General features: G+C 32.3%; 1 protein-coding gene across 1 annotated transcript; it reads left to right on the top strand.

The window, feature by feature from the left end:
- The first annotated feature begins 948 nt into the window (after nucleotides 1-948).
- Nucleotides 949-26,387, top strand: LOC124369637. The gene is made up of 8 exons (XM_046827689.1): nucleotides 949-1,021; nucleotides 4,341-4,403; nucleotides 6,690-6,740; nucleotides 9,471-9,585; nucleotides 13,539-13,667; nucleotides 21,089-21,148; nucleotides 24,134-24,184; nucleotides 26,312-26,387. The coding sequence occupies exons 4-8, from the start codon at nucleotides 9,530-9,532 to the stop codon at nucleotides 26,385-26,387; spliced, it is 372 nt and encodes a 123-aa protein (XP_046683645.1). The 5' UTR covers nucleotides 949-1,021; nucleotides 4,341-4,403; nucleotides 6,690-6,740; nucleotides 9,471-9,529.
- The last annotated feature ends 1,258 nt before the right edge of the window (nucleotides 26,388-27,645 follow it).

Here is a 27,645-nt window from a genome sequence, read left to right as displayed (position 1 = left end):
AAAGTGTGACATTTTCACATTATATTTAAATTGAGGTGTATAACCTATAACAGAATAGATATGTAATGTTGCACCAGTTTATTTACAAAATATGGGTAGATGTACTATAAGAACATGTAAAAACTAAAATATCAGTTATAGCCAACATACTGTATGGAGAAATATTTGGTACATATACATTGAGATGATGAAAGAGCACGTTTCACAATAAGGTTTGTTTTAGTTTAGTTTAGTAGTATTACTATAGTTATATATTTATATGCTTACATTGGTAAATTTGTTTTATAGTACGTAAAGATTATCAATTTGAATAAAACTTTTAAATAAAATTATAAACTAGTTTCATAACTTGAACATATTATTTACAAAGAGGCATTATTTACCAATGAAATAGTAGTAGTATAAATTGAGGAAATTTACAAACATTCTTCTAAAATTAGAATTTAAAAGTTTATAAATGTAATGTTGTTTAAGATGATAATAAATATACAATTTATGTTTTATTGAGTAGTTGTAGGGTAGTTCTACATTTTTAATATTATGATTAGAAATATTTGCTATAGAGAAAAGCGTCATAAAGTTGAAAAAACATTCTTCGTGTTTTGTATATTATTCAATAATATAAATATTACAAATTAATTTCAAGTCATTCATAAGTTTAATTATACAAAATGATATTTATTACTTATAATGGATTCAAGCATTACACTTATAACAAGCGTTTACAGTTACTATCAGTGATAAACATTGTGTGAAATTGGTTCATAACCTACCAATACATTCTTATATTGAAAAACGTTTAGTACATATTTAAAATCAAATTCATAGTTGTTATAATACATTTTAAAAGAAAATTATTGTTTGGTAGAATATGTAGTGGTCAACACACTTGTTGTAATACATATAGTCTCAGCAGAGACGCTAGGTAGGGCAGTTACCGTGGCTGTGAAGGAAGTTACGCTACCATTCAAATTCAAAACATTCAAGTTTCTCCATCAAAATTGTGTAGTGCACATTATTAGTGAGTTTATTTTATTGCTTATAATTCTTAATTTAGTACAATCTTTATTATTTATATATAATTGATAACTTTGAAATGTTTTATTTTATATTTCTAACAAATAGTATGTTTATGTGTCATTTACAATTGTATTTGCAGCAATTATTACATAACCCTACTCCCGCAATTTTTCCAAAAACGTTTCAAAGGACAAAATTTTACAATACGTATATTAAAAACGTATTAATATAAGTTTTAGAACGTTTTACAAGCCAAATTATTGTTAGAATACTATTGGTACATATTAAACATAAATTCAAAACAATTATCGTCTTGCTTTTCGAAATAAATAAAAATCAACAAGGATTTTGTTATATCTACATAATAATGATTACAAATGTAGCAAAATAATCCTTTAAATCAAAACTGGCTCTTGTGACTTTTCATGAAAATGCATATTAACTGAGGGACAAGGTTTCCTAAAAAAGTTTTATGCGCAGAACGAGTGTCAATAGCCTACATATTATTGAAAACTGCCGTTAATCTTGATTGTTAAAACTACTACTGCAAATAAAAGTTTTAGTAGGTTATAATATTAAAGTTGGGTAGAGTACGATAAGCGGACCCGGTGTTTTATATCGAAGAATGTAATCATCGATACCTAATATTCGCATCCCAAATCCCAGACTATCAATCGATATAAAGCATCTATAGTCCTCAATAACAATCATATGTTTTTAATTAAAATATGAATGTAATATTTACAGTGATCAAACAAATTATTATAACCAAAATTAGGAAAACTGAAGACGACCATATTTGCTCCTCTCACAGTTACAGTTATTTCTTTCCCACAAATTTCACATAAGCCTAATGGGTTTTTCGGTACGTGTCCAACATGTTGAAGTCACGAAAAACATGGCTTATCATCTTTCAAAGCAATGTCGTGTAGTTTTCTAAAACTGACTGCCATTTTTAATAATCAAATGTTACTTATATAAAATTAAAATATTACATTACGGGCATTATTTGAAAGTGTTTACAGCTAAAGGTATAGATTATTTAAGTTAATTGCTCAAAATAATTAATCAGTATTGATTTATTATATCGATGGTTATTATTAAGTAATATCGTTTCCCAATTTCAATATAAAAAACCGGGTTCGCTTATCGTACCCTACCCTTAAAGTTATATTAATTATTGGAAGTTATAGAATGACAATATTCTTAAGATAAAACACATAATTTTAAACACAAATTGCTCTTGAATGTTTTAAAAAAAATATTTACTCAGATATAGAGTTTCGGAATACTATATTGCTCAGATAGCCTCAAATAGCCTATTAATGTTATAGCATAAGGTTATGGCTGTATATGTAAATAACTATAGTTAATGGTTTAGTAATAAAATTTTAAAATAAAAAGGTATGTAAATTGGTTTTAGAGTAATTGATAGTAGTCTAATATTGAAATTTTAACTTTTAATCAATATTCTAGGTCAAAAAACTGAGGTAGGTAAAATGTTGGAAGTACAACCACAGTGTCTTTATTTTTATATAAAACACATTGCATTCCTCACTGGTTCAGAACACTAATGACCAATAAACTGGTTTCCACGTAGATAGTAATTTTACCCAAAGAAAATCAATGTAAGTGTAAAGACTTCGTTAAAATAAGTACTCGAAACAATATGTCTGTAAATCGAAGCAAATGCTCTGCCGTTACCTTCCATAGAATCAAATCTCCAGCTTTTCATCCATATTGCATGGCTAACACTTGTTCCACGATCTAACAGCATAAAAGGCTCGGGCGTTCGATTTGACAAGGATCTGGAGTTTTCCCTTCACATAGATCATGTCTGCAACCAAGCAAACGGAATGCTTGGATTCATCTCTAGATTTTCTAGAGGCATACACAGTCTGGCTGCTCTTCGCTCTCCGTACTGCTCCCTTGTAAGACCCACTGCAGAATACGCAAGTCCAGTGTGGTCCCCGTACACTATCAGATCCCAGATGAGATTAGAGGCTTTACAGCGCCAATTCATTCAGCTGGTTGGGCTCCGACTTGGATATGGCTACCTGGATGTTCCCGTTTACAATAGTCCTTTGGCAAGATTTGCTCGATTGGGTAATCGATTTGCATGTGAATGCGATATTTTCTGGGACAGTATCCATTGTATCTGTCACCATGCTTTTACTGTGTTTTCCTCTTAGTGCATCAATTTCTAGTAGGCCTATTATGTTAAATAATTTGCACAGTATTTTATTTAAATATTTCTTGTCAGTTCCTTGGTTAGAATGCATGGTTATGTTTCTGTTATGTTTTATGCTCTGTTACGTTTTAGATATCTATTTTTGTTAATCACTTATATTGTTATTGTTGTGTTATATGCAAGTTAAAATTTGTTGTCCTAGTTGGGTTGCATTGTTGTTACCATAAATGTTTTATATTTATATACTGTAGTAACTTAATAGCAACTGCAAGTCTTCTTCAAACTTGCAAATTTGTATCATTTATAAGTTAGCGTATTTATTAATTAATATTTAAAGAAGTATTGTTGTTTTGCTAACTTGCATTATGCATGTACTTCTTATAAACAATTGGAATAATGGCTGCTGCCATTGGAAATAAATAAATAAATGTGAGCAGCCTATTATTTTACATGGGAAAGAGATAGCAATCTCTGGTTTTCACCATACTTTAAGTTTGTTTATGCTCTTTAAAATAAGGGGTCACTTCAGAGGGGTTTACATTTGGAATTTTTAAGTTCCCACCAAAATCCCGCATTTTCGGGGAACACAAAATGTTCAAAACTATCAATTTAAACTTCTTTTCTCTCCTTATCTAAACTTTAAAAAAAATAGAGGAGGCGTCCTGAATTCTTATTAATACTGTACATTTATGGTAAACACAATCTCACTTATCTCATTTACGGATCAATTCCGGAAGCTGCCTAAAATTCTTTCAAGCTTAGAATCAAATTAAGAATGCATTATTCAACATCATCAAGACATGATTTGGTGTCATTACATGCCTGGGGATCATTACATGCGGTTAAGATTCAATAAAAGACTGCTCAATTTGGAAAGTAAAGAGCCAATAGTGAGATGCCATGGTAGGTTAACATCGATTACCAACCCTCCAGAAATCGGTACAAGTAAGAGAGTTAAAGCAAGATGGGAGGAACAATGTGTTAGGTTGAAGAGTCTTGTAATGGTGTAGTTGTAATTAATTACACTGAGTGTAACAAGGGTTAAATTTCAACCTATTTGTAACAAATCAAGAATTATTTACTGAGAAGTACAGTATTTTAATTTGTACATGTTCCATTTAATTTTCAGATTCAAAATTCCAAAAATGTCGGTGGTTGAGGTAGAAGATTTCTCCGCAGAGTTTCTTCGTCTGTAAGTATTACAATTTATGTACAAGGGTCATTCAGGAATTTTTCCTTTTGCATCTTGATTTTAAATGAGTAGGATTAGAGACACGGTCTTTGTGATCGCTCTCCCATTTCGTAACAAACCATAGTTCACATTAACCACCATAATCTGCTCTTAGGTAACTTGTGAAGAATCGTTGTGAATTGTGTTCTGTATATGGAGAACAATCATTAGTGGAATGAGGAAACTTGTTTCGGAAAGTACGCTCAAACATTCTTAAAGTGGCTAGCCACTGTGGTTTGTTGACTTTGTTCAATATAATAAAAATACTATAGAAAATTATACGTTTTCTTTAACAAATCTTTGTATTCAGTATATTGTATATTGTTTTTGCACTTTCTATTTGTTCAATAATAATTTTTTTGTTTCCAAAACTTTTCAAAGTAAACGGGTGGATAAGTGGACATGTAGCGGAATTTAATTCTTTACTTATTGAGAAGCTCGCAAACCGATATGGGAAAGTGCTTAACTTAAATGGTACCATAGTTATCTAGAGAATAGCGAATTAATTATGTATTGAGTATTATTTATTTTCAAAATCAACTTATTCAACTTGTAAAAATGAAACTCTCTTTATCAGTCTAAGACATAAAAACCAATGTTATCATGGTGCCAGTTACTTATTTTTCAGGAATTTTATTGCAAATTAAGTACTTGCAAGGTTTATTATTTTATTTCAACTGGTAAATGTAGAGAAAACAAACAGTATTTTTAAACCATCAAACTTGTTATGTTATGGTCCACCATTTTTAAACTGTAAAATATTCATTAAATAAATGCCAAAAGATGTTTAATTTTACCATAGTGTTAAACCAAAATACCATGTAACATAGAGTTGAGTTTGAAAATGTAGTAATCATAATTAACAATAATAATACGGGATATGTTTTAATTTCAAACATTAAAAGATTGTTTTTTAGTTTTCACTCAAAAAGAGATGAAGATAAACACATAGTTTGATATAAATTAATTCTATTTCATAGACGTATAAAATGTTGTATAATGTGATGACTTATTTAAATGTTTTGAGCTATACCCTTTTTACTTTATCAAAATATTTATTTTTTGCTGGTGGGTAAATTTTAGTTTGGAATTCATACAAAATATTGGGTCTTCTGTAAAACCTAAATTTTATTACTTGTTTGTCTGTTATTTTGAAACAATAAACTACTTTTTTTATACAAAGTGTTTTTCTCAACTAGATCTTTAAAAAATGTGCCGTATCTTATATGTTTAGATATGAACATTTTGAGATGCAAATCCGGAACCTACAGTTTGGGCACACCCTCTTCATTAAATTTGATGACAATATTTAAAAAAAGATCACTTGTATGTGGTTTAGGGGTGTTGCATATTGTTCCTCTGGTTTAGCTCTAGTCATTCTTATTATGTACATTTAGGACACTTTAGCTGACACACTCTGTATACTTTTGATTTAAAAGATATATCTTTAATTTTATACAATACTTAAAGTGTAATCTATAAGATTCATAATACAAGTTTTTATTATCTTTTATTTGGTTTTCTGGCTTCAGATACTACTATTTTTATAACGAAACCAAAACCAAAGTATCTGCTTATGAGTTATCTTGCCAATTGGTGACAATACATTTTGGGAAAATTCTGTTACAGGGTTTTGGTAATATATTTATAAAACGTTAACATTTATATTGCAGTAAATACTGACAGTTTCACCACAATAGATGTACTTTTGATTTTAGTAAGATTTTTTGGGTTAAGATTTTAGAATAGTGTTGTTAAGAATTAAGATCTATTTTATGTAGATGTATTTTCAATATGTCTCTGTCATTAATTTTCAATTTCAGTATTCATCTCAAAAATCTTGATGAATATTTTAGTTGTTTTTTTTTTTTCAAAAAATAACCTCTTCTAAGTTATGTGTGACAAATGTTATTTAAAATTTAATATTACCCTAAATAAACAATAAACAAACAATTGGTAATCTAACTTTACCTGTTTTCCAAATTATACAAGTGTATAAAAACTGAAGTATGTGATACCATACATATGGAAATGTTCATTATATTTTGTTAATAAATGAGTGAATTGGTAACTAAGAGATTATGTCTATCTGTTTTTAAATTAGGTTGTGACAGATGATTTAAACCATGTAAACTTGTGGGCATTCAAAACATTCTCGTTAAAAATTTGTTGTGGTTAATTTCATATTAGTATTTGTTGGCATAGAAGTCTTTGTACTTATTAACTTATGCAATATTATTGTTCTAGCTTCAGAGAGACCGATGACACTGAACAAGAGATAATGCAGCAACAGCCACGGTAAGAGTATTTCAAATTTAATCAACATGAATAACATGATTTCACACATTTACCATTGTTATATAGTACAATAACAGTAATGCTGAAAAACTAATCTGAAAATATTGTAAAGTTAGTCAATTTGTAAAAATACTACTATATATACTAATCTAATTGGTAGCTCTTAACCTACTATACAATGTTCCTTGTTCAAATTCGGATCTGAAATGTAACAAATAATAATTTGGTGGGCTAAACTGAATCATTATTCAGTTTTCTAATACAATTTAATCCAGAATAATAATATTTTTGAATGTATGAAAATAAAATAAAAAGACGAATTAAAGTTTACCTTACGTTGTGTAGTTTTCTGCAAAACAATTATTGTGTTGTGAAGATAACAAATTATGTGTACATTTTTTCGATAAACATTGAATTACAAAAAGTACTTGCTCCGTCGAGACTCGAACCTGGATCTCTCACTTGCCGGGTGAATGTGCTACCATTACACCACAGAGCTCTTACTTTTTACAATTCAATTATATTGTATTTGGCCGTATCTGTTACATATGCGTTTAAATAACCAAACTAACATATTATCGGAAGACCAAATACATGTCAAACGACTTTTGTTTACATTAATCAAATTTGTATAAATGGCAATAGCCTTATTTAATTTTTTCAATAAACATTAAATTACAAAAAGTACTTGCTCCGCTGGGACTCAAACCCGGATCTCTCACTTGCTGGGTGAATGTGCTACCATTAAACCACAGAGCCCTTACTTTTTACGATTCAATTATATTGTATTTGGCCGTATGATGGTATATGCCTTAGATAACTTGTAATATCTTTTAACAATATGTTGTCTACAGATCTGTGGCCAAGAAGAAGGATCAAATAAAAAAAAACATTAAAATATTCCTGCAAACTTCAAATTACAAAATTTGTCTTTAAATGTACCAAAAGACTTCTTAAATGAACCAAATTTGAAAAATAATTCCAGCTGACTAAAATTCAATCAAAGTATTAACTATTTTGTTCATTATTAATCTATTATAAAACAAGAACAATGTCCAAGTGATACATTTATTAATTTTAACTGTTCAATGTTAATACTTATTGTAAGATTCGTGAGAAGTTTTACTCAAAATATATGCTCCCGGATTTTCCCCGAAATATTTGCAAAATTCATATGTTTCCAGGAATTATTAAAATTTATAATAACTGAAACATATGGCTGAAATTATATATTATGCAGCATATAATTATTAAATAATAACATGACATCATTATGATTTGACTAAAAAGAACTCAAAAAGTTCTTAAGTTCAAAAATTAAAAGATAATTAAAAACACATAAAACATAGCAGTAAGTAGTAAAAAAAACCTAATACAATAATACAGAGCAGACTGGGTATAGCAAAACATAATTTAATGGTTAAGGCATTGGGGCTATAATTTAAAAGGTTAGACATTGAAAGAAACACGAGTCCTGTATTTTTTAACAATCATTCTTCCCGTATTTAGACAATGAAAACCAGCGAAAACATTTTTCCTGTTGAAAACAAAAAATCCGTGTATCTCATAATTGTCCATAGAATTGATTATAAAAATTCAATGAGTCTCTTTGCGATTTCATCCAAGAGTTGACAAATATTTTTAACCACTTAGAAATCAGGCAAAATCCAACTTCAAACATGGTTATATCATTGATCAACAATGGAAAAGAAAAAGCTATAAAACCTGGATAATTATGTGATCAAGGAAATAAAGTGTTATTTATAGGTTCTGACAACTTCTGAGTAAATACTTTTAATGTAATAATAGATTCCTTGCAAATGGAACTGAAAACACATTGGGAGGGTTGAGTGAGAAGTGCTCTCTTCATAAATAGTTTGGATTTTTGTTTTGTTTTGAAATAGATGAGTTGTTAAGAGCATATTTTGAGGATACTTAATTGAAGAATATCAACATAGAGCATTTAATACGATGATATGATTGAAAAATTTGCAACAAAAAAGCAAGAAGGAAAGCTCTAAAAGCTTTTCATATTTAAGAATTTAGGTTTGATGTAAGTGTATTGCTAAAATTACTTAAATTTGTTATTTTATTATATTATATGTAATTCAGTTTTCGTAGTATATGGCATATGAGTGGAACAAGCATACCTTTTAATCTTGGAGCAAACTGTGGATGCCCAAGAGATATCTCGAACCCAACTTAAAATGTTAACTTAATGTACATGTGATGTAATAAAATACATTTCATTATGACGACAAACATATTTTATTTATATTTATATTTTCAACCCTACTTGTATCCAATTTTAACACTATTGAATGTGTGATAGATTTATTTATTTATCTACAGAAGTATTATAAATTGGATAAGCTGAAAAATAGTGTTAGCAGGACACTGCACCGTATCTGTATGGCATTTCCACTGTGTGGCACCATCTTCTATGTTGTAGTAGACCTAGGGGCGGAAAATTATTAAATCCAGTCCTGCCCCAATGTAGTAAACAGTGAATGATCATTTATGAATGATTTATTGAAAATCCTAATGATGATTGATGAATTTGTGTCCTTATATTATACAGCTAGAAACTGATATAGCAGATGGTCACCCATGTCTATACTTCTGCTTTTGATAACTGAATGAGGAAAATCTGATCAATTTCCATATGATCATTTATGAACCGTTCAGTAATGCATCCTCACATCAAATAACTTTGATCTTCTGTTACAGAGGTAGATTGTCCCGAATATTTCGGGCGATCTGCCCGTGCTGCTGTTCATTAAGAAGAAATGACCCCGAAGAAAACTCTGCGGAGGATCTCGTATCAAAGGCAATCCTCATCTAGGTGAGTGATCGTACACAAACTACAGGCTTTCATTCAGTCTATGTAGATCTGTCCCTTAGAATTCAAAATCAATATTTTTTAAACTGAGGGGTCTTAAATCCTGCACTTCAGGGGATACTGATTGCTCTAGACCACTTGTTCCTTTTATTTACGCCAAATTGAATTACTTATTCAAATGTACTCCCTCAAAAATTTACCCTTGACTATTTGTTTAAAATATTTTTGCTGTTTTTCTAGAATATAGAATGTTTTAAAAACATTTGGTTGTATGGTGAAATTGCCACAAATAAAAAATTAAATGCAAGTAATGTTGCAGATAATTTTATGAGGCTTTCAAAGCCTTTTTTGTAGGCAAAAATTGAGTTTATTTCTTTTTTAAATTTATTAACAAGGCAAAGTTTTCATGAATATGAAAACAAAAAACTCTATGACTTAATTAATGAAATAAAATATGGATTGTGTCTCTTATCAAATAACAGATGATAATTATTTCAACAGCTGTTATATTTAATTTTTATATAACAAATGTCTCCAGGTAATTTCAATCCTGCAAAAATGGGAATAACACAAATCTTTCTAATGTCTTTTTAGGACTTTTTAAAGTAAACATGTATTGGTCAAGTATTCCTTAATAATAACATATTTATTCTACATCTGACATATTAACTAACTTTGTTTATCATTCACATTTAACTCCACTTGATTATACATAAAAATCATGTTTAGTTACAGGGTTGTACAAATTAATTATAGTAGTTGAGGTAACACGTTTTAAAATATATGGCTCCCAAATACTTTTTTCTGCAAAATATCTTTCTTTGGTGTTTTCCTCATTTATGGACAGGGCAATTGCCAAATATTCCATCCAATTTCCCAATTATTTTCTCTCTGTGAGAAAGGTTTGTATGGGACTCAGTGTCACGTGGCAAAAGAGTTAATGCTAAATAGCATTTTCAAAGTAATTGATTCAGTGTGATAACTTTGTTCCTAGTGGGCACTGCTGTCATTTATATTGCAAACTAAAGTTCTGAAATACAAGTATATTATGTGGAAAATACTGAACTAGAAAGAAATCATCAAAAATGTTGATGTTTGTTTTTGTTTTTTCACGTCAAATAGCAACAATATTATACAACCAATTTTTGTCTATCCTGTTCTAGTTATTTTGAAAATTTTGTTTTACAATTGCTGATTTGAAAATTGTCTCTAAATCTTGTATTATATCTCCACGACTGTTAAGTTGTCTTGGTAAGGTTCATTATATCCAAGTTACTAAAACGGCCCATACAGTGGATCATCAAGTTTTAGTTTAAGCATGGTTCTGATTGCAACTTTTAGAAAGTGCAATATTCTGTTTAAGTTTAATTTTGATGTAGCCCACGTTCTTGAATATCATAAGTAATATGTCCATGAACTGTTGACAAATATACTGGTTTTATTTTATCTATATCGTGAAACAGGACTAACTTTTTAGTTGCAAAAATACTGGAGCTAATTTTTATACAAATTTTATAAACATGGTTTGACCAATTCATGGTTTTATAAAGGTTTTAATCCAAGAAAAGTTTTACTATTAGATAAATTTAAAGGTAAGTGTTATCTGTTTCTTAACATTTTAAGAAATTTTGAAATGAAAAAAATTAATAAAAGTTGTTTTGTGTTCGGTGAGACGCAAGTTAATGCTACTTAACTGTTCACTAATTTTATGAGTTGCTTCTTGAGCCCCTGCCAAGACATCATTGCTATTTTTTACTACGTACATTTAAATTTAGGTCGTCAACATATACAGGATGAATCAAAAGTCAGGATGCCTCTATTTATTTTCTAAAGTTTATATATAGGAAGATATCATTTGGGCAGTGGTACAATGCAGAAAAGAAGTATCATTTGATGGTTTTAACAATTTTTTGTGCCCCCCAAAATTTGTTATTAAAAATATTGTTCTGGTAACACTGACTATTATTTTGGATAAGAAAGATATAGTGACCTCTGGTTCAATCAATATATTGGTGGTTCAATGTATCCAGGTACAATGTTAACCAATAAGACTCCTTGCCACTGATACAAAAATTCCTTAATTTATTAATATATTTATAATGGGAAACACTGTCAAACACTTTAATTATAACAACAAAATTAACCTTATCAACATTTTGTACAATATTCCCAACAAGATAAATCAAAGCAGTAAACGACAATCTATTTTGTCTAAACCCGTGCTGTTCTAAATCTAATAATTAGCTTTTCTCACAATACTTCATTAACTACTTCATGATGTTACATGCACATTTTTAACACTTTGAGTTTGTAATGAATAGGCAGTCTTATAGCTTTTTGGATATTATCTGATCCCCTTCTTTATTTATTTTAATTTTATTTCTTTATAGCATTTTTTTAGAATTTTACACCGTATCACAATCGACCAATCATTTTAAACTAAAAGGAATCCAAATCTACTCATTGGATATACAAACAAACTTACATTGCATATATTCAATTCCACAACAGTCACAATAGCTCAGATCCAAAATTTTTCAGAATTGCCAGCAGTTCATCATGAACTCATCAACTGATTAAAATGCTTTAGACAACGAAATGCCTTTGAGATGAATTTGAAAATTAATGTGATTGTCGAAATATTTTATACTTTCAGGGAACATGTTCATTATTTGACACCAATCTCTTGTGGCAGATGTTGTAATGTTGATAGTCTGTGATGTTGATTTCTGAGGTTGTCCCTTGCCTCTCGTTCCATAATGATGAACATCCCTGCCGCTAGCTAAACTACATCATTATCAGCAGTACAGGAACACTTAAAAACTAGAGGCAGTGCCAAATCAGGTAGATTTCATAGAGATTTGTCAATCGAAATTTCCGGGAGATTTTTTAAATTTTCCGATCATGAACCCCAGAATCCAAAAACACCATAATCAAAAAAACATATATATATGTGTGTGTGTGTGTGTGTGTGTGTATGTATGGGCTTATGCAATATACTGTTAGCTTGTAAACACGATAAATGCCGTAATTTTTAAAATATCCAGACTTAACTTAGTACAAAGGCAGTACATAGCTTGGATGAGTTCGTTAGTCCAATGGAAAGTTTCAAGATGGCTGCCATACAGATTTGGCCAAAAGTTTTAACTCAACTTATTCCCAACAGAGACCCAAACCAATATATTTATATGTGTGTGTATATATATATATATATATATATATTACATCATTGTAAATAACTTTTAATCTTTTGCTTTTTTCTATACCTCTCTCTTAAGGTTGTAGCCATTCTAAATTTGGAAAATGAATGGTTATATCAGTCATACATTATGGTGCAAAAATTGTTTTAGAATTCCCAGGTATTTACAACAATGATTGTTCCAATCTATTTTTTACAAATTTTAACATTGAATATTTTTACATGTATATACAACATTATGGGAATAAGTGTTAACATGATAACTACTGTAGTTCTTAATAGATTCAGGCCATACTTAGTACATAGACAATATCTGTTACATAGCTTGGATTAGTTTATTAGCCAGTTCTATTATATTACTATATTAAGTATAACTTACAATAACTTCATACTATAGTGACATAGTAAAAATTATTACAAACTACTATTAGTTATTATGTCAAATGTAAAATTATTTAAATTTTCTATTCTATGTTTCATCATACTGATCTGTGTCTTTAAAGAAACTTTTACTTAGCTCATGTATTTGTTTTAGGATACTTGAACATAACTAAACAGCCATAATCCTGATAACCCTGAATTTATTACTTCTAGTCTAATCTCTACATAAGAGCCTGTGTCCACTGGTTATTCTTTTACTGTTTAAATATACTGTAAAGATACTTTTAAATTATCTCAAAATTATGGAAATATTCCTTGGTTCCTTCTTTAGAGAATTGTTGAACGGTTGAAAATTATATTATCTTATCTGTTTCAGATTTCTTAATCACGTGCAGGTGTGGCTGAGGAGACACCTGGCTCCAACACCACCTCCACTCCGAACCCCATGGGTACCACCACTACAAACTTGTGGTAGACTCCCCTGTGTTGTGGACTCAGATGTCTCGTGAGTAGAACTTACCAATCCTCATTGACAGTTAAATATAAATAAGCAAACAGGCATATATATTCATGGTAAACATAAGACCACTTATCTCATTTATCCATCAGTTCTGGAAGCTGCCCAAAATTCTTATAAGTTTAGAATCAGACTCAGAATGCAATATTCAGTATCATCAAGACATGATTTGGCACCATTACATGCTTGTTTACATAATGTATGTGTGATTCTATTTTTCAGCTATACATTCAGAATCGTATAATCAAAATACATTTTTCTGACGTGGTGTTCAAGAAATCTACCGTGCTGCCTGAGATTTTAAATTGGCAGGTTTATGCAGGCAATTCTTTTTTTTTTAACATGTATATTTCAATATAATTCACTTCCCCGATTGTTTTTCTTCTGTTGTTTCATTCGGCCAGTGGCGGTCAGAGGTCCACGCAGCCCATGCTACTGCATGTGGTAACAAGACGGAGGAGAGCCAACAAAGTCAGTGTCCCTACTTTCCCCACTAACCAATGAAACATAAGAGCGCATTACAAAAGAAGTTGGTCTGCCTTGGCAGCTTTAAATTGTTAAAATAAAAATTGGAATCTAAACAATTGAACTTTCCTGAGTTAGTTTTATTGCTATCAAAAAATTATTTTTAGAAGGTAAAAATGCTTCCTTGAAGTTATCATTAAGAATATTTTAAATATTTCTGTTAAAATCCTTTAAGTAATACAATTTAAATCGATTTATCATATTTTGTACATTGTAAAAAGCAAACACTCAATATAATGAGGACTTTTTGAGCATGTTGGAAAATTTTTAAGATTATGTGTATTTAAAAAAACTAGTACAAGTATTCCAATAATGATTTTATCCCTCATTACATTAGATGCAATGTAAAACCATTCAAAAATTTGTGTTCAGGAGAGCTCTGGCTGGTTTATACCTCCCAGTTGAACCTTTACTGGGTATAACAAAAACTGATGTGTCACTTAAATTTGGGCAATCTTATGGATGTCTATGAGCGGCACATCACTAACTACAAATGTCGAGATATTCGGGTGCAAAGATAGGTCAATGGGTCTAGTCTTCTGCAGGAGATAGCTGTTGGAGTTGGTGAGGCTCCCTTCTATAATCCGTGTCAAATCCAGTTGCTAACTTCAATATAAGGGAGAGCTAGCCCTGCCTGCTGTGACTGCAGAGGCTGGAAAAGAGTTGATCGTCACTTCTTTCACGGTGATATGACTGAGACATAGTGCCCGCTATTCCTCCTCATGGATCATGACAGAAGGTGGCCCCTATCCCCAACCTTTTTTTTTCTTCCTGATGGAAAAGAACAGTTTGTCCCCGCGCTTAGTCTTAAAAGGACCTTTGCGCCTCCCTTACTTTAATTTTGTCCGAGGCTTTTGCAAAAACCAATCAGATTTGAAGGCTCCTGTTCTGTGATATCCTTGGGGCTGAGGAGATATGCTCCCAGGTATCTTTTCCGAGTTTCTAAGATGGCAGGACAATCTAACCAAATGTGATCTGCTGATTCCTACTCTTCTCCACAGAGTCTACATTTGTTAGTCTGACTAAGGCCTACCTACCTTCATAAGATGTTTCCTTAGGGGGCCATGTCCTGTCAACATTCCTAATATTAGTCTTATATCCTCCTTATTCTGATCTAAGAGAGCTGTCCACCCTTTAACGTAAGGAGAGATACACATTTTGGATAGTCTTAATCCTGAGGCTCTACTCCAATTGTTGTGTCTTATCCTCTTTTCCCAATCTTTGATCAGAGCTTTAATGTTGGAGAAGGCTATCCCGCAACCTGGCTTAGGCCCCATAATTGTGGATTCCGCTCCCTTTTTGGTGAGGATGTCTGCTTTTTCATTTCCATGAATACCTTCATGATCCAGTACCTATCCGAGTGTTACTCTGTTATTCATTGCCAGCTCTGCTAGAGCATTCTTACATTCCCAGACCGCTTTCGAATCAAACGAACAGGTATCAAGTGCCTTCAGTGCAGCCTGCCTATCAGAAAGTATTAGGTATTTTAATCCTTTTGTCCTCATTTGTATGAGTCTTCTGGAGTCTATTGCCATGACCTCTGCCTGAAAACTTGTGGCATGTCTACCTAGGGGCACAGCCATGTCGACTCCTGGTCCGTGTGGTCCGTATCCTGCCCTAGAGGACAAGGCGTGAACCATCTGTGTAAAACTTCAGGACTCCCTCCTTTTGTAGAGTAGGCCTCCTTTTTAATCCATTTCTCCCTACTTCCGATACAAAGCATACATGGGTTATGAAAGGAGTATTTCTTAACCATTGCATCTGACACTTTGGTTAGAATTTCAGCCTCAGGAAATACTTGCAATATCTATATGTGGCCTTCTAAGAATGTGGCCTTTATTACCTTTGTTCCTAGAAGTTTCATTGCACTTACAGCGGCTGTTCTCACCACCTCCTGCCCTAGAAGAGTGTATCCCAGGACCGCTTCAATTGCTAGTGTTGGGCAGGAGCTCATCGCTCCCGTGATGCTTAAGCAAGCTAGCCTTTGAAGACTCTGTAGCCTTTTAGCAGCTGTTGTTTCTTCTACTTTCGGCCCCCACACATTCAAATTCATTTTTCTGGAAGGGTTCTATTTCTTCCAACTCTTCTACTAGGGACACTTGGTATCCCTTCCAGTTGATAGAACCCTCTGGGTAACGTTTTTTTCCCCTATCTCCTCTATGTCGAACCTAATAGGGCAGTGGTCCGATAGTGAGGCCTCCTCTGAGACGTGCCACCTTATAGTGTTTATGTTTTTGAGTCCTGTGGATAGGGTTATGTCTACGACTTCTTTCCTAGTTCTAGTAATAAAGGTTGGACTTGACCCTCTATTTTCTAAAACTAAATCATTGCTAAACATAAACTGTAGAAGTTCCTCACCTCTTTGGTTTATGTTAGTGTTTCCCCAGTAGGTATCGTGAGCATTGCAGTCGCAGCCAAGAATGAGGGTCGAACCTCTATCTCTGCAGCTCTGCAATAGTCTTTCTATCTCTTTTGTTGGACAGGTTGGGGAAATAGGCTGAGGCTATAGTAACCTCTTACACCCCTTGCAGTGATGTTACTTTCACTGTAGCCGCCACCAGATCTCTTATTATAAGATCTGTAATAGGAAAGGCTGTTATTTTTTTTGAAATTAGAATACATGTTCTGGGGTTTTCAATTGATCGATCATACAGTATATGGGATTATCTACCTGAGTCGTCAATCCTCTGATGCAACCTCTATTGATCCAAGGTTCCTGGATTAGGGCGATATCCAGGCCTGTTGAGATAAACCTCCTTCCCAAGATGTTGGTTGCACCCTTAGCATGGTGAAGGTTTATTTGTATTAGGCACATACTTACGCCTTTTTTCCACCTCACCCTGGTGGCCCATCCCCGTCCCTCCTTTTGGATTGTTTGGAGACGCCCTTTTTCTTCCTTGGGCTGAGATGGATGGTCCTTTTAGAGAACGTCCCCTCTTCAAGAAGAGGGAACATGTTGGTTTTACGCTTATGACCACTGCACTGGCTTGTGGAGTAGACCTTTCAGGCAAGGTATGTACAGATTGCTCTGACACCTTCGTGGTCTCCTCCACTTCCATCTCTTCAGCGGTGCTTTTTCCGTGGTGACTGTCTCAGATTTCTCTGAAGTCTCCTCTACCTTTTTAGGTTTTTCCGTGTTTCCTTGGTGTTTCTTTTTCAGTCTGAGCTGAATTTTTCCAAACTTGTAGCCGATCCATGGACCTTCAATTGACAATAGACAATATACTTTAATGACATATTCTTTGAGAACAGAACATCGAGTCAATAGTCATTAGATTCGTAAAAATAAACATGTTTAATTGTCACAAAATTCCTTTTCTGTGTAGTAAGGATTGTCTTGTAGCCATAGATTTAGCTTTCTCTTGAGTGTCTTGACTGGTTCTTGTTTGAGATGGTCTGGTAGGCGGTTGAAATATGCTGCTCCCTTGTATGAGGGTTTCCTTCCAAACAGGCTGAGATGGTGAGTTGGTAGTGTGAAGTCTGCAGCATGACGAGTATTGTGCTGGTGCATGTCTCTATGCCTGAGCTGTGCTGTATTAACAGCATGTAGAATCACTTCTTGAATGTGAAGTGATACTACTGTGAGGATCTTTAGCTCTTTAAAAGCTTCCCGACAGCTTTCTCGTGGGGCGATATTGCCTCCCCAGGTTGCAATACCATACCTCATATGTGATTCAAATAAAGCAAAGTATGCTGTTTTTGCTGCTTCCAAGCCACTTATTTGTTTTAGTCTCCTAATGACATAAGTGCATGATGAGAGCTTTTTGCAGAGGCCGTCTATGTGCGCTGTCCAGGACAGGGTAGAATCTATTGTTATTCCGAGGTACTTTGTGCTGTTTTTTGACTCTATATCTGGTAGTGTTATGTTAGTGTTGTTTTTGTTTCTGGTAGTAAAGGATAGCTGGACTGTTTTCTTTTCATTAAGAACCAGTTCGTTTGTTGTGCAGTACTGTTTGGTAATGTTGAGGGCGGTGTTAGTGTTTCTGGTGAGTGTTTCCAGTGATCTATGTGCCAGTGTGATGGCTGTATCGTCGGCGTACATTACTGTATGGCAGGAGTCTTGTAACCAGCTTGGGAGGTCATTTGTCAATAGAAGGTACAGTATGGGGCCCAACTTCCTTCTCAAGTTTGTTTGCTGTGGCGCAGTCGACTGCCAGGGTAAGTAGTACTGACTTTCCCTCGTCGCTTCTACGCAGAATGTTCCATTCTCCGACAGAGAGCTCTTTGTTTTGTACTTTCAAGAACTTCATAATCCTGTCGGTGGTTTCATGTATACTGTTAGGGAGATAGACAGTCGCAATTCTTGCACGTGGAATTTCTTCCTCTGGTACAATCCTCAGACTGGCCCCTTTCCTAGGCTTAAGGGAATCTTGCTTTCCCTTAAGCTATTCAGCAGTATTGGTGTTTTCACAGGTGAAGATCAGAACTCCTTGTCTCCTGTTGATACCGTAGAATCTTGGAGAGTAGAGACCCTCCTGTTCCTCCACGATAGCTTCCAGGATGAAGCTCTGGATCTCCTCTATCTGTTCTGTCATGAGTAGGGTCTCGGGAAAATTGGAGTGTAGAACCCCCACCCTTATACCTTCTACTGCTTGTTTATATGAAGGTTTCCGGGGTTGTGCAGATTGCTCCTTATGTTCCCCCTGTCTTTCTTTGTTTTTTGGTTTCTTTCTCCGATAAACTTCCAGTGTAGATCCATCAGAGTGAGGTCTTTTTAATTTTTTACCCTCCTTTTGTTTGTTCAAAAATTTATTTTTTCTTCTGGAATTGGTTTTAAGGCCAATTCCTTGGCTTCTTCCTGAGAGTAACCTCTTTTCCGAAGCCAGATCATGAGTTTCCTGGCGGCTCCACATAGTTTAGGCAGTTCTGGGAGCAGCCTTTCAGCTTTTGCTCCCTCTTCCTTTTGGTGTTTGCCCTCCAGTATGGTGTCTTCTTCTTCAGTGTCAACTCTAGCCGAGTCTGAGGTTTGAGGACTTCTACTAGGAAGTCGGCCTGTTTTTTGAGTTTGTTCAGGATTTCTAGAGTCGGAACCCATTATCAATCCCTCTATTTTTTGTGAATTTTCATCCACTTTTTGAGTGCTACAAGAGCTCTCTGGCTTATTTTCGTTTTTTTTGTGTGTTTCTTTACTAATTTTGTTCCCACGAGTAGCGGAGATATAAAGGTCACCCCAAGCATTGTCTCGCTCTACTTGGGGAAGGCTAAGTTTAAACTGGAGGTCGCCCGGTATCCAGAGTTCGCTTATTAACGACCAAGCACTCCCTTAATCAAGCAGCCCTCGGCATATGCTGTTCCACCTTGGCTTGGATACAGAAGGAAATTTAGATTTAGGATGGTTATAAATAGATTTTTGGGAAGTTTACCCGACAGGTGAGAGTAGTAAGAAAAGAAAAATGATTGTAGTGAGGATAGTTTGAAAGAAGCCCACCAGATCAGCTCAGCCTGATCAGAATAATCAAAGAAAACAAGATTTGGATCAAGCAGATCCCATGTGCACGAAAAAATACAGCACTTTAGAAGAGAGAAGGTGGCTATGCGTGTGCTTCGTGGACGCTCTGGCTTGGCACACGTGTTGGGGTATGAAGACCCCGCCACTTCCGCACCCTATCCCCAACCTTATCAATCCTGAATGGATTTTTTTATGTTTTGAGTTACACACATTTTTACTTTATCAAAATATTTATTTTTTGCTGGTGGGTAAATTTTAGTTTGGAATTCATACAAAATATTGGGTCTTCTGTAAAACCTAAATTTTATTACTCGTTTGTCTGTTATTTTGAAACAATAAACTACTTTTTTTATACAAAGCGTTTTTCTCAACTAGATCTTTAAAAAATGTGCCGTATCTTACATGTTTAGATATGAACATTTTGAGATGCAAATCCGGAACCTACAGTTTGGGCACACCCTCTTCATTAAATTTGATGACAATATTTAAAAAAGATCACTTGTATGTGGTTTAGGGGTGCTGCATATTGTTCCTTTGGTTTAGCTCTAGTCATTCTTCTTATGTACATTTAGGGCACTTTAGCTGACACACTCTGTATACTTTTGATTTAAAAGATATATCTTTAATTTTATACAATACTTAAAGGGTAATCTATAAAATTCATAATACAAGTTTTTATTATCTTTTATTTGGTTTTCTGGCTTCAGATACTACTATTTTTATAACGAAACCAAAACCAAAGTAATCTGCTTATGAGTTATCTTGCCAATTGGTGACAATACATTTTGGGAAAATTCTGTTACATGGTTTTGGTAATATATTTATAAAACGTTAACATTTATATTGCAGTAAATATTGACAGTTTCACCAAAATAGATGTACTTTTAATTTTAGTAAGATTTTTTTGGTTAAGATTTTTTAATGGTATTGTTTTGAATTAAGATTATATATATTTTATGTAGATGTATTTTCAATATGTCTCTGTCATTAATTTTCTATTTTCAATATTTATCCACTCTCAAAAATCTTAATGAATATTTTAGTTGTTTTTTTACAAAAAATAACCTCATCTAATTTACGTGTGACGAATGTTATTTAAAATTTAATATGACCCTAAATAAACAACAAACAAACAATTGGTAATCTAACTTTACCTGTTTTCCAAATTATACAAGTGTATAAAAACTAAAGTATGTGATACCATACATATGGAAATGTTCATTATATTTTCTTAATAAATGAGTGAATTGGTAACTAAGAGATTATGCCTATCTTTTTTTTAAATTAGGTTGTGACAGATGATTTAAACCATGTAAACTTGTGGGCATTCAAAACATTCTCGTTTAAAATTTGTTGTGGTTAATTTCATATTAGCATTTGTTGGCATAGAAGTCTTTGTACTTATTAACTTACATATGCAATATTATTGTTCTAGCTTTGAGACCTACGAAGACACTACAGAAGTACAAGTAAAACAGCAAAAGCCACAGCCACGGTAAGAGTATTTCAAATCCAATCAACACGAATAACATGATTTCACACATTTACCACAATAACAGAAATGCTGAAAAACTAATCTGAAAATATTGTAAAGTTAGTCAATTTGTAAAAATACTACTATATATACTAATCTAATTGGTAGCTCTTAACCTATTATACAATGTTCCTTGTTCAAATTCGGATCTGAAATGTAACAAATAATAATTTGGTGGGCTAAACTGATTCATTATTCAATTTTCTAATACAATTTAATCCAGAATAATAATATTTTTGAATGTATGAAAATAAAATAAAAAGACGAATTAAAGTTAACTTACGTTGTGTAGTTTTCTGCAAAACAATTATTGTGTTGTGAAGATAACAAATTATATGTAAATTTTTTTCAATAAACATTGAATCACAAAAAGTACTTGCTCCGCCGAGACTCGAACCCGGATCTCTCACTTGCTGGGTGAATGTGCTACCATTACACCACAGAGCCCTTACTTTTTACGATTCAATTATATTGTATTTGGCCGTATGGTGGTAGCACATTCACTCGGCAAGTGAGAGATCCGGTTTCGAGTCCCGGTGGAGCAATTACTTTTTGTGATTCAATGTTTATTGAAAAAATTAAATAAGGCTATTGCCATTTATACAAATTTGATTAATGTAAACAAAAATTATATGTAAACATATAGATAACAAAACCAAATTGAGTAGTATTTAAAATTATTTAAGGCATGATTATTGTGTTCTCCTTCACAAATACAAAAGAGGAAATGTATTGTAACGTATAAAAATACTGGCAGCAGAAAATGAAAAAGGATCTGAGAACTCATAATTGTATTTTAATCTTGAATGAGTGAATAATGAATCCAAATAAAAGTTCACTGGCACAATGCCAGAGTAACTTATTGATTGTAAGTTTACCTCAGATATTGGTCATGGAATGGAATTAGATAAGTATAAAGTAGTTTCCATCCATTGTTAATTATTTCCTACAGTAAGACCAACCTTGGATTTCCTTGGAGGAATAATTTTACTTCCTATAAAATAGCACACAAAAAATAGGGTAGAGCTTTTCCATTATGGTTTGTTTATAATGAACACTATTACTAATACTTGAACATAAGTTGTCAATAAACTATTTTATTTGCATTATTTTTTTATATGTCCCATATTTAACGTATGGGACAAAATTAAAAAATATAACATTTTTTAAGCTCTTCAGCTCCTTTCTTAATCCCCAACCTTATCCATCCGGAATATCCTGTCACTCCGGAATCTAGAGAAAAGGTCCTTTTAGGACTAAATCCAAATCAATAGACGCGTCGTGTGTATCATTGTTATACCAAACAAAACATGTACTATACTGTAGATGTTTGACTTTATATCACGCAGTGCTCTTTAGTCAACTGATTAATATTTTATTCTAATGTGCTCTTTTGATATTCATTATTATTATAAAGAACTTTACGTACTTAGTGTATTGTAAAAATATGTCAAAAAGAAAGTAACAGTGGAGAGTCTTTTAGAGAAAGTATAAGGTGAATATCATAAAGATAAAATCACTCCGTGTTTGCTCAGGCTTCTAGCTGATCCAGTAGACGAAATATCCATCTTACTTCTGATGTTTGCTTAGTGAGTAAACTAGTTCACTATTAACTATCATAAGCCAATAAAAAAATTAACATACAGAACTTTAAGGTTTTTAATTGTCCACTGTGGTCTTAGATACAGCACCCCCACTCTGACACCAACATAAATCAAATATTTATAGGTTTTGATCATTTCCCAAAAATGTTTCTATAAAATTCCTCTCTTTAACACGCTTACTACACATGCAATACAATAAAAACCTGAATCAGAAAAAAATTTAATTATATTTACAAGGAATGTTTTATTATAGTCTATTAGTTGAGTTTGTATGAAAGTAAGGTAGGATGGACTTGTGTGTAATATTGTTTAGTAGCTAAGATACAGTAAAGAGGACATTGGTATTGGGTTTTACTGTTTTCAAGACAGGTTCTTATTTATATTTTAATATCTGAAGAAGTGTGCAATGTAATACTTTATATACAGTTTATACACCAAATAGTGTTTTATTTCCATTGGAAATTATTAACTTTGTATTTCTTTGTAAGTATTTATATAGATGTACTCTTATTTTCAAATAGGTGTTAATGCAGCTTAAATTAGACAAATTTTAAAAAACTTTTCATACTTTTAAAAACAATAAATTTGCTCTGGTAGTATTATGCTTCCAAGCATCATGTCATGCTTTACGTGTTTTCCTCAAATTTGAATGTTTATTTTTATTTTTGTTTACTTAACAATAATGCTTAAGGTTGCAATTTTGTATTATACCTAAAACAATAAAGTAATTATTTAATTTTGTGTATAGAGGGTGAAAAGGAATTCCCAAATCGATTTTCATTAGAAAACCGCACATGCTGATGTAGATAACAAAACAGCACACACACAAATATAAATACTGGCTGAAGCAGTAAAATTTTAAGTGATTGAAAAACTTGCTTACAAGGCTCTCTAAAGCTAACACCGGCCAATATTCTTACCACCCTTTTCTGCAATTACGAGAACTAGAATCATAAGAGGCCCCAGAACATCAATCCATAGGAAATTAAAGAATAAAATACCCAAAGTACACTTGTCTATAAACATGATGATCAACTGCTTGGGATACGGTTAGGATTGAATAAAAGGCTTTGCTCAATTTGGAAAGTAAAGAGCCAATATGTTGAGATGCCACGTTAGGTTAACATCGATTACCAACCCCCCAGAAATCGGTACAAGTAACAGAATTAAAGCCAGATGGGAGATACAATGTGTTAGGTTGAGGAGTCTTGCAATGGTGTAGTTGTAATTAATTACACTGAGTGTAACAAGGGTTAAGTTTCAATCTATTTGCATCAATCCAAGAATTTAGTTGTTGAGTAATACAATGTTTTATTCTAGAGATGTTTCCATTATGTTTCAGACCCTGCGGGATGATATTCCCAGACGAATCCCAACGAGTACTGATTCATATGTAAGTTCTTTATCCATTCATCTTAGTGACAATTTATGTAAAAGGGTCATTCAGGAAGTAAATTGTTGTTGAATGAATGGGGTTAGAGACACGATCTTGGTATTCGTTCTGGCATTTTGTACCAAACCACAGCTCCATTTAAACACTATAATCTGCTTTTTTGTAACTCGTGAAGAATCGTTGTGAATTGTGTTCTGTATATGGAGAACAATCATTAGTGGAATGAGAAAACGGTTATGTTTATTTCGGGAAGTACACACAAACATTCATGAAGTGTCTAGCCACTGTGGATTGATGACATTGTTCAATATAATAAAAAATACTATAGAAAATCATATGTTTACTTTTTCAAATCTTTGTATTGAGATTCTGCAATTTTATTTGTTAAATAGTAACTTTTTTTGGTTTCCAAAACTTTTTAAAGTAAACGGGTGGATTAGTGGACATGTAGTGGAATTTAATTCTTTACTTATTGAGAAGCTCACAAACTGATATATGAAAGTGCTTAACTTAAATGGTACCGTAGTTATCTAGAGAATATCTTAAGAATTATGTGTTGATTATTTTTTTTATTTACAAAATCAACTTATTCGGCTTGTAAAAATGAAACTATCAATCAAAGACGTAAAAACCAACATTATCATGGTGCTAATTAGTTATTGCAAATTAAGTATTTGCAAGGTTTATTATTTTATTCGAACTGGTAAAAGTATGGAAAACAGACAATATATTTTAAACCATCAAACTTGTTGGTTTAAAACTTGTTGGTTTCAACTTATGGTCTACCATTTTGAAAATGTTCAATTTCAATATTCATTAAATAAATAGCTTACCATGATGTTAAACCGACGTTTCATTGTTTAGCTTGACAAGCAGCTATTCATTGTAAGCACTGATATATGTTGTTACTGAACCAACGTAGAGAGACTTCTTGTAAAGATTTCTCTTAAACTCACATACCAAGTGGCACGGAGTTGTGTTTGAAAATGTAGTCATCATAATCAACACTAATAATAAATAGATACGTTTTAATTTTAAACATTAAAAAATTATTTTTTAGTTTTCACTCAAAAAAGACAAAGATAAAACACATGATTCAGTATAAAATAACTCTATTTTATCGATGTTTAAAATGAGCACACACTCCTCCTTAAATTTGTTGATAACATTTAAAAAAGATTATTTGTATGTGGTTTAGGGATCTTGCATGTTATTTCTTTGATTTATCTCTAGTCATTCTCCTATATATATTTATGACACCTTAGCCGACTCACCCTGTATACTTTTGTTGAAAAATATACATCTTTAATTTGATACAATACTTAAAGGGTATTCTATAAGATTCATAATACAAGTTTTTATTATCTTTTATTTGGTTTTCTGGCTTCGGATAGTACTAGTTTGTATTATGAAACCAAAATCAAAGTAATCTGCTTATGAGTTATCTTGCCAATTGGTGACAATACATTTTGGGAAAATTCTGTTACATGGTTTTGGTAATATATTTATAAAACGTTAACATTTATATTGCAGTAAATACTGATAGTTTCACCAAAATAGATGTACTATTGATTTTAGTAAGATTTTTTGGGTTAAGATTTTAGAATAGTATTGTTTTGAATTAAGATTATATCTATTTTATGTAGATGTATTTTCAATATGTCTCTGTCATTAATTTTCTATTTTCAATATTCATCTACTCTCAAAAATCTTGATGAATATTTTAGTTGTATTTTTTTTTCAAAAAATAACCTCTTCTAAGTTATGTATAACGAATGTTATTTAAAATTTAATATGACCCTAAATAAACAACAAACAAACAATTGGTAATCTGATTTTACCTGTTGATTGCTTTCCAAATTATACAAGTGTATAAAAAATAAAGTATGTGATACCATACATATGGAAATGTTCATTATATTTTGTTAATAAATGAGTGAATTGGTAACTAAGAGATTATGTCTATCTTTTTTTAAATTAGGTTGTGACAGATGATTTAAACCATGTAACTTGTGGGCATTCAAAACATTCTCGTTTAAAATTTGTTGTGGTTAATTTCATATTAGCATTTGTTAGCATAGAAGTCTTTGTACCTATTAACTTAAATGTTCAATATTATTGTTCTAGATTTAGTCAGGACTCCATTCACAGAAGAGCAAACAATGAGCCTACACAACAAGAAACCGGTCTCCAAATTATTTAATTATTGTCTTAATTTCAATTCCAATGTAAATTCATATTTCAATTCAAAATTGTTTAATTAAACTTGTATAACTAGCCAATACCAACTTCCTTATTTTCTTGTGTACAAAATTGTTCAATAATCCTATAATAAAATAAATAAATAATTAAAAACTAATGTTCAACTACAATAAATAAGTTCATAATATAAAAACAAGTGATAAAATATATAAGAATAACAGAGAATAAAACAAACAACAACTCAACAAATCTGTAACGGTGGCCTCAAAATTGACACAGGACAAATGCTCATCAAAAGGCTTTGTCCAATGAGAAATAATAAATAAATTTTAAAAGAAACAAGAAATATAAAAACAGTAGACTAAAATTTTATTTTACTAGTGTTACAAGACAAATACTCGTCAATTGAATAAAAGGCTATGTCCTTCAACCAACTATTAATAAAACTATTAAACTTAACAATACTAACTGGCCATGCGTTATCAAGTTGTTGAAAAGTTTAATTTCCATACATAAATGACTTTTCTTAGTTTTATCTAGCCTAACATTTACCACATCTAGCTTGCCTTTGTTCCTTATATTATAGGTCTAATTATGAATATTTTGTCTGAGCTGATATGTTTCAAAATTTTCTTTATATTTTAATAAACACCTCGAAGTGAATGTTCAGTGAAAAACTTGAACTAAAAGGTCCCACTGGCAAGCTATGGATCCTATTCTTCAAAATTACCATACTCAGTTTATAAAGGATAAGAGGACGTGTGAACTGCATATCTTCGCCGTGAAGAAGATGCTGCCATATTGACATGCCAGTAAGTATATTTTGTATGCAAAGTTATGTACCAGATATGGTGAAACTCCAGAAAAATACATCACATGGACAATGTGTGGTTTCTTCTAAATTTCTGGTTCACTATCTGGTAGTCCGATAGTTTTGAAGTGGAACTCTGTCAGATATGACTATAGAGTATACCCTGATGCGCTCACAGAAAAGTGGGGGGATGGCCAATCATGGGTGAGGCATATCACACAGTACACTAAACAAATCGGTTCTCACAATGCCTACAGTGATTGTATCCCAGTAAGTCGAGGATATCTGAGGGCAGGACTTTAGTCAGATCGGTTTTTTTCTGATATTTTACCCAGGGCCTGACTCTACATGGAGCCCCAACCTACCACTAACTTCAAACCCATTAGATGGCACAACATTGACATTCAATTTTTAAAATGATTGTGAATCACTCAATTTAGTAACTCAA

This window comes from Homalodisca vitripennis, chromosome X (assembly GCF_021130785.1).
Source record: "Homalodisca vitripennis isolate AUS2020 chromosome X, UT_GWSS_2.1, whole genome shotgun sequence".
In the NCBI taxonomy this organism is placed as follows: domain Eukaryota; kingdom Metazoa; phylum Arthropoda; class Insecta; order Hemiptera; family Cicadellidae; genus Homalodisca; species Homalodisca vitripennis.
Note: the sequence above shows the minus strand (reverse complement) of the source record. Positions and strands in the feature narration are given on the sequence as shown.